The sequence below is a fragment of the Hypomesus nipponensis genome, chromosome 1 (genome assembly GCF_054491055.1).
Source record: "Hypomesus nipponensis isolate SF chromosome 1, ASM5449105v1, whole genome shotgun sequence".
Taxonomy (NCBI): domain Eukaryota; kingdom Metazoa; phylum Chordata; class Actinopteri; order Osmeriformes; family Osmeridae; genus Hypomesus; species Hypomesus nipponensis.
This window is the reverse complement of record NC_140361.1, coordinates 2,611,795-2,619,964: the sequence shown is the minus strand read 5'-3', so window position 1 is coordinate 2,619,964 and position 8,170 is coordinate 2,611,795. Positions and strand designations below refer to the sequence as shown.

The following is an 8,170-nucleotide window of genomic DNA, read 5'->3' as shown; positions in this document are numbered from 1 at the left end:
ACATTTTTTACATTCTCTGGTCTACCCTCTTAAATTATACGCCTGCACTTCTGAAGGGATTGTAGATAACAGTGCTCAAACAAATGCACCCAATCGTCATTTAACAAATAAGTTAATGGGTATAGCTATATTACACTTTAGTATTGTGGGAATGAGTTATGCATGAGACCGGTGTAACAATTATCTTATCAAAATTAAAAGCAACGATTTCCATCTCCACCGAATCCAAACTCGACGGGCACTAGGACTCCAAAAGCTCCAGGCTAGGGGAGTGTTGTGTGAGCAATAACGCCCCATTCTAAATCATGCGGCGATGTTGATCGAGTTTTGACTGAAACCGGCCGGACCCGTTGCCTGCTTAGTTGGCTAAACAATGCGGTAGCTTGCAACAAGTTTCATTTTCGAGAACTTAATGTACTGTTTCGGGGTAGTAAAAGGGACGTTCCAAAGGACGTTGCTTTACCCAAATACTCATGGAAGAGGGAGACATTTCACAGTCCGATGTTTATCCTGTCATCAAACCTAATCGTGAACTGGAAAAATTAATTTTTTTCAAAGTGTATAAGAGAAGATGGTTTATTCTACTCGTACTTTGCTTGCTAAATTGCTCCAACTCAATGGTAAGAAGTCTTTCTTTATTATTTCTGTACCTGCTAGCTAGAATAAAAGTTCTGTTTGGGATTATCTCTCAAGCGAAGAGCTATAGTTCAAATCCAGTTGGACAGCCAGGTATGGTTGAATAGCAGGTCAGTTATAATCGAGCACAAAGTTTCTACCGATTCTAAGCATCCCTGCAAGAGTATGCTAAGATCAAGTAACGTCTGACTCGCAGATGATTTCAATTAGGCTAACTTTAAATATTGTCCTCGTTTTCACAACGGGGTCATACTCTATCCATAGAAATCAACAATTTGTTCCATAGAGGCTACTGCTTTAGTTTAGCAGAAGTGATTGCGCAAGTAGAAGCCATATGGTTTGGGGGGCTGTGGGAAACGACCCCCCAGGCTCCGTGTCTCAACAAGGGTGTTTTGCCTGAGGGTCCCACTTAACCATTGAAGGTAGAACCATAAACACCTTCCTCACTATCCCCAATCCCCAACTGACACATATCTCCCAGGAAGCTATTGTTGACAGGAGACTGGTGACCGCAGGCTGTTAACCCGAGGCTCAGCTGTCTCGACAACGTTTAATTGAAGGTCACGTCACGTCCCATTCAGAACGACAATTTGTTTTTCTTATTGGTATTTTTGGAGAATGACGTGCCGCTGAGAAGGAATATAACCTTCAAAATAATTAAATATTTATACGTACATACAAACAGTGTGTGTATATAAGTAGGCTATATAGCCTACTGTAGGCCCTATAGTAGATCAATGTCCACGTCTCTGGTAGTGACGATGCGGTAACCCTGTGTGGTCTTTTTCACAGTATGGCCATTAGAACACCGCAGCAAACAACAATTATTTCACAGAATCCTCTCCAATGGAAAGTTTTGACATCTGCTTCTGAGGAAAATTAAATTATTTAAAATGAAGGAATAATTCCAGCCAGAGTATAAATATATGTGGTCTCGGGTCTAATTCAGGAGACAGAGTTGTCATTGTGTCACCTTATCAGCTGATTCCTTTTCCTCCAGCTGCCCACACGAGATCTGCCCCAACGTCCAGAAAAGAGAGTATTGTGTTCGTCCTATGACAGATATATTTCATTCATTCAGCAGATACTTTAATGAAAAGCGACATACAGACATGCATGTATACAGCAAAAGATCAAGGATCAGAAGTGCGTAGTTGTAGCAGTTTTTCAGTGGTCAAGGAACCTTTACATTACATTTACGCTTGTGCATTTAGCAGACGCTTTAATCCAAAGGGACTTCCAAGAGAGTTTTACAAAAGTGCATAGGTCACTGATAATAACAATGAGATAGCCCCAAACATTGTGGGTAGCCAAACATGAAGCATACATTGTGAAAATAAGTCCCAAAGGGAAGAACAATAAGAGCATGTAGTTAGACAAGTTACAATTAAACAGCAAGAACCTCAAAAGTGAAAGAGTGTACCTGTGGAAAAAGCAAGCGACAATAATATATTTCACAGCGAGTACAATAATTTAAAGACAGTTACAACAAACCAACCAGAGCAGCAAGTCTTTCAATAAGAGTCATTGTGATCCTGGGGGAAACTAACATCAGGTCCAGCCAATCATTCTTAAGTGCCGTCGTACTTCCGGAACAAGTGCTCCTTGAGCCTGTTCTTGAAAGTGGGGAGACAGGCAGTGTCCCTGATGGAGGTGGGGAGCTGGTTCCACCATTGGGGGGCCAGACAGGAGAAGAGCTTGTGTTGGGACCGGGCGCTCTTGAGCGGTGAGATCACCAGACGGTTGTCAGAGGAAGACCATAGGTGGCAGGTGGGGGTGTAAGGGTTGATGAGAGACTTGATGTAGTCGTGTGCAGTCCCGTTCACCGCCCGGGAGGTCAGTACCAGGGTCTTGAATCTGATATGGGCCGTGATGGGAAGCCAGTGGAGGGAGATGAGGAGCGAGGTAACATGGGAGCGTATGGGTAGATTGAAGACCAGAACGATCTGTGTTGTTGTAGTCATGGTGAATAATTCACTTCCATGTGGCTGGTTATGCATCTTTTTCAGGACAATATTGTTTTTGTGGCACTCCTGCATTCCCTGACAAACTCAGGTGCTCAAGGTCCAACAGGAAAGCTTCGGTCCTATTTTACGTTGAGTTAATTTTCCCAGGAGGGAACTTATTGGGGTCAAGTGCTGTTGTGAAACCGTTGTGACTTTCTCTGTTGCTGTGCAAAGCAACAGAGAAAGATTTCCGGCCATTAAAATGTTCTGTCCATGTTTAACATTGAACCACCTGTAGACAGTGACAAAAGTTGTAATCATTTGGTGTCCTATTACAATCACATTCCACTCCTTTAGCAGAAACAGTTTGATTGGTTGGTGTCAGTGTAATCACTCCATAAGATCCACTAGTGATGAGCTCAACACAAACGTTGGAGACTGACGGATCAGCTGTGGTTTCATTTCTGTTCAGGTGTCACATGACACACACCACTGGCTGTGGCTGCAGTTTCAGTCAATCTCCGTATGGTCGTCAGTCCATTACGGAACTTAATCACCATCCCTTCATTGCTATTATGGAAGAATTCTATTCTTTGTTTCGTTTATTTTAGCAGGGACAGCACACAATTAAAAATGATTGCACCACAGTTAGCTATAGCTAGCTAATTGGCAGCTAACTTGCCCGATTACAATGGTAATGTTACCTCATGATGTTAAGAATGACGATAAATATCCTCTGATGACGATCAAACCATACATATCAAACGCTAAATATCAAAACCCTTGACTGTGTGCTTTCACATCTCCAGCTATGGCTCACCTTCGCCCCAGTGGCAGACCAAGCGGCCGAGTTTATGGACGTGTCTCTGGACCAGATCAACTGGCTGTCGCTGGTGTACATGGTGGTGGCCATCCCTCTGAGCTTCGGGGCCACGTGGATGCTGGACACCCTGGGGCTCCGAGCCACGGTACGTTTATAGTTTCAGGTTACCGTGGCGACCGTTTAGGCCGCGGCTTTACCGCAGCGGAGACAAAAATGGCGCAAATAGAAAGCGCAGGAAATCAAGGATTAGAAGTGAGTAGCTCTAGCAGTGTTTCTGTGGTCGGAGTCTAGGAACGGGATGTGTATTTACGGTGCACAGTTGCAAAGTAACCACAGACTACACAGACATGCTGCTAATGAATCGAGTGGCAACACACAACCTTACGAGGAATGAGCTTGACGCCGTGTTAAGTGATTAACTCATGTCTGTTGTTGTCCTGTGTGCTATCTAAGCTCATTCCTCGTCGGCGTCAAGCTCACGAGGCGTCAAACTCATTAGAGTCTGAAACCGTGAGATACGGGTCAGCAGGGAACCACAAGGGAGTGGATCTCAAAAGGAGGAGGACACCAGATTTATTTACAAAGACAAGGTGTAGGATGTGAAACAGGAAGCTACCAGATTCTCCAGTGGAAACACCTGCTCCGTTTGAGTAATAAAACCAAAAAAGAACATTTGATATCGTGTGAAAGTAGCCTACCATGTTTAAAAACTGTTACTATCCTAGTGCTTACACCTCTTCAAAAACACAATGATTAAAGACTTTATCATAACATACTAGCTCAGCAGAATGTCACACTCTTCAAACTGTTAAGGTGCAGTTATATGGGTGTATGTAAAACCCTATGTGACATTGCTACACAAATAAGGGCTACACAAATAAAATTTGATTTGATCTAACAACTTTTATCCCAAGCGGCATAAAGGGATGTGAGGCAGGATATGAAACTGGGACCTCTTGATCTGCAGCCAAACACTCTAACCACTAACCTCTACCCATACCCCCAGCTGGTCCTGGGATCTTGGCTGAACATGCTGGGGGCGCTGCTGCGCTACATAGCGGTCCTGAAACTCATGGGGATGGATGAAAGGTTCCTGTTTCCTGTGATGATGCTGGGCCAAACCCTGTGCTCCTTGGCCCAACCCCTCGTCATCTTCACCCCCACCAAGCTGACTGCGGTCTGGTTCCCAGATCACCAGCGTGCCACCGCCAACATGATCGCCTCCATGTGTGAGTTACTGTACCCATGGACCAACATGATTCAATACACACCCTATACTGTATGTAAATGATTTAGCATACACTATATAATTGTATATTTTCCTCCCAAGCGAACCCCCTGGGTCTTCTGTTTGCCAACATCTTCTCTCCCATGATCGTGGCCTCCACCAACAATCTAACTCTACTGGTGAGAAAATGAAAAACCATGAGGGTAGTGTAACTGCTGATAAAGATAATTGGTCTTGACTTAAAGTGCTAATACACACACGTCTCCCTGGTTACCACCCCAGATGTGTGTGTACGCAATACCAGCCGTCCTGGCCTGTCTCCTAGCAACAGTGGGGATACGAAGCCGAGCCCCCCCCAACCCCCCCTCTGCCAGTGCTGAGATGTCCAACTCTGAGCCCTTCCTTCAGGGGATCAAACTGGTGATTAGAGACACACACACACACAGACCAGCATGGACATACACACACACACACACACACACACACACACAGACCAGCATGGACAGACTGACACATAGATGGACACGTATGTACAAACAGACACACACACAGATAGACTAGCATGTACACACACACACAGACTGCTGTTTCCCACTGGCTTCCCCCTCCCCCAGGGTCGATGAGTATTCTGTTTCCCACCCTAACCTGTGTGTGTGTGTGCACATGCGTGTGTGTGTGTTTGTGTGCAGCTGCTGGGGAACAGAGCCTATCTGATCCTGCTGCTGTGTTTCGGCTCAGGCATAGCTGTGTTCACCTGCTTCTCCACCCTGCTGGAGCAAGTGCTCTGCATCAGGGGATACACCAACGTAAGCCCCGCCCACCGCTTGTCTGACTCCGCCCCCTGTAGTACGTGCTTTACCTGTAGTACGTGCTTTACCTGGTGAGCCACCAGGACACCCCAGAAGTGCGTAGTTCTAACTGTGATCGATTAAAAACCCAAATAATAATACTGTGGCGCACCTTAAATGCGACTCTTACCTTGTAGGATTTCTCTGGGCTCTGCGGCGCTTTGTTCATCGTGTTTGGGATCGTAGGAGCGGCGTTGCTGGGTGTCTACGTGGATAAGACCAAACAGTTCACCGAAGCTACCAAGGTCAACATGAGCTTGTCAGCGCTTGCTGGAACAGCCTTCGCAGTGGTGAGCATCATCACTAAATCCCTCAAACCTTTTTCTTTTACTGGGGACGTTGGTGTTTATATGACAGTTGAATTTCAATGCAAAAAAATAAAATTGTAATAATCACACCCTTTACCCCAAAGTGATATATGAATAGTGCATACTGAAAGTATAGCACAGTGAAGCAAAAATGATTAAGTGCAAAATTAAACAATTTTGTGGGTGGGATCTCACATCCTAAACTCATCCGAATATTCCCAAGTTCCATGAAATATTTCACTGTTGACGTTGATGTTATAGGGCTGAGACACGTTGCTATGACAGAGCAATTTGGCCACGCCCCTTGATGTGGCCACGCCCCTTGATGTGCCCAGCCACGCCCCTTGATGTGGCCAGCCACGCCCCTTGATGCGGCCACGCCCCTTGATGCGTGCTGCTGTTATGTCGCCCTGACCAGGTGTCTCAGATGCGGGGACAGAAGGTCGCCGTGGCAGCCGCCGCCTCCGCCTTCGGCTTCTTCGGCTTCTCCATCTACCCGGTTGCCATGGAGCTGTCGGTGGAGTGCTCCTATCCCGTGGGAGAGGCCACGTCCGCAGGCCTCATCTTTATATCAGGGTACGTGACTGGTACCATGTGACTGGCACCTTGTGACTGGTACCATGTGACTGGTACCATGTCACTGGTACCATGGGACTGGTACCATGTCACTGGTACCATGTGACTGGTACCTTGTGACTGGTACCTTGTCTTCACATCAGGCCTGTCCAACAAAGTACAACCCAGACTGTCCTGAAAAGGGAATCAGGCTTGTAAACAGAAGGTTGCCGGTTCGATTTCCGGGCCATGCAAAATTACATTGTGTCCTTGGGCAAGGCACTTCACCCTACTTGCCTTGGGGGAAATGTCCCTGTACTTACTGTAAGTTGCTCTGGATAAGAGCGTCTGCTAAATGACAATGTAAACGGGTGAATTATCATCATATTCATCCTCATTTCACGATGCAGGTCCTGACAGTATGTTTGATTAGATGACCGTAGGGTCGCTGGGTTTGTTCCTGATCCTCTGGCTGTGTGCTCTCGTCCTCTAGACAGATCCAGTCTGTTATCTACATCATGCTGCTTCAGTCGTTGACCAAGAGAATGGCTGACTCCCCCCTGTCAACGTGCTCTGCGGGGGGAGAGGCTGCGCTCAGCTGGAGGGGTATGTCACACCCTCACCAGCTCACAACACTTCCTCATGCTTTGTTTGCAAATACACACTGCTCATGTCACGCGACGTATCGTTGCCTTGGGAGCAGACATCTTTAGCAGTGGTTCAAAGGGTTACATCCACCCCCTCCCTCCCCCACGTGCCTCTAAGACACTTAAGATCACTTATGTTCAGTTACACTACTTTCAGTTCTCCATTACTGTGAAATTAGATCTTCTTAGGTTTAGATTGAAGTAATCTGTTATGTAATGAAGTCGCACACACACCTTCTCTTCCACTCTCCCTCCGTCGCTTACTCGTGGTTGTTGGCTGACTAACAGTTGTTGATAGTGTGTGTGTGTTCCCTCCGCAGTCTCCATGCTGGTCATGGCAGGGATCTGGAGTGTGTTTACCTGCTGTTTCGTGATCTTCTTCAACACAAAGTACCGCCGACTCCTGGCCGAGGCACAACCCCCCCAGCTGGCTGATCCAGGCAGCCAGGCGGACGCCAAGGATCAAATGGCCGGGCTGGAGGAAGAAGCTCTGAAGGAGGATGCACTGAAGGACGGACAGAGAGAGACGGACCCTACCTGTAGAATCTGGACCGTGGGATTAACAGGAAGTGGAGACTGTTAGGAGGAAAGAGATTTAAATGGCTTCAGCCCTGACAGGATGTTGGAGCAACATCTGATGGATGAAGGTGATGCTAAATAAGACCAGATGGAGCCCAGAAGACAGAGAGGCGAGAAGGTCATCCAGCTTCCATGGAAATCCTCCTTTCTGTTCAGTTAAGTTGTAAGATATTGTTCTGTTGTTAAAATGACTGAGTGAAACTGTGGCCTTGAATGCTGTCGGTAGAGGGAGCGTTTGCACAGCTGAAACATGATTACCTCGTCTGAAACACTATACTAACTCATGTACGTCAACACTCAGGTTTTGTTGTGCTGGTACATTCCTAGACCAAAGAAATGTGTAAATGTACCAAATAAGTACCATTATATTTCTATAAACTGAGAACTGTATGTTTTTATACTGATCCGATTTAACCTTTTGTATATGTTGTACTACTAGGAGATATTAACACGCTCAGTGAAATAATAGTTTCTCTTTAAAAAGCCTTCTCGTCTTCAATTAACAAAATGCTCGTAACTTAACAGCCTGACACATCTATAAAGAAAGTTTTGGAGTTTAAAAAAGAAAGTGTATACACTTGTGTATTTCATCATTTCAAA

General features: G+C 45.9%; 1 protein-coding gene across 3 annotated transcripts; it reads left to right on the top strand.

The window, feature by feature from the left end:
* The first annotated feature begins 313 nt into the window (after positions 1-313).
* slc49a3 (solute carrier family 49 member 3) lies at positions 314-8,138 on the top strand. 3 transcript variants are annotated; one of them, XM_084699082.1, is made up of 10 exons: positions 314-620; positions 3,392-3,550; positions 4,412-4,634; positions 4,736-4,812; positions 4,916-5,053; positions 5,323-5,439; positions 5,619-5,771; positions 6,208-6,365; positions 6,838-6,950; positions 7,312-8,138. In XM_084699082.1, the coding sequence occupies exons 1-10, from the start codon at positions 474-476 to the stop codon at positions 7,572-7,574; spliced, it is 1,548 nt and encodes a 515-aa protein (XP_084555208.1). In that variant the 5' UTR covers positions 314-473; the 3' UTR covers positions 7,575-8,138. The 3 variants fall into 3 exon arrangements, with proteins under 3 accessions (XP_084555208.1, XP_084555217.1, XP_084555224.1); XM_084699098.1 differs by lacking the exon at positions 314-620 and adding an exon at positions 2,984-3,276; XM_084699091.1 differs by lacking the exon at positions 5,323-5,439.
* The last annotated feature ends 32 nt before the right edge of the window (positions 8,139-8,170 follow it).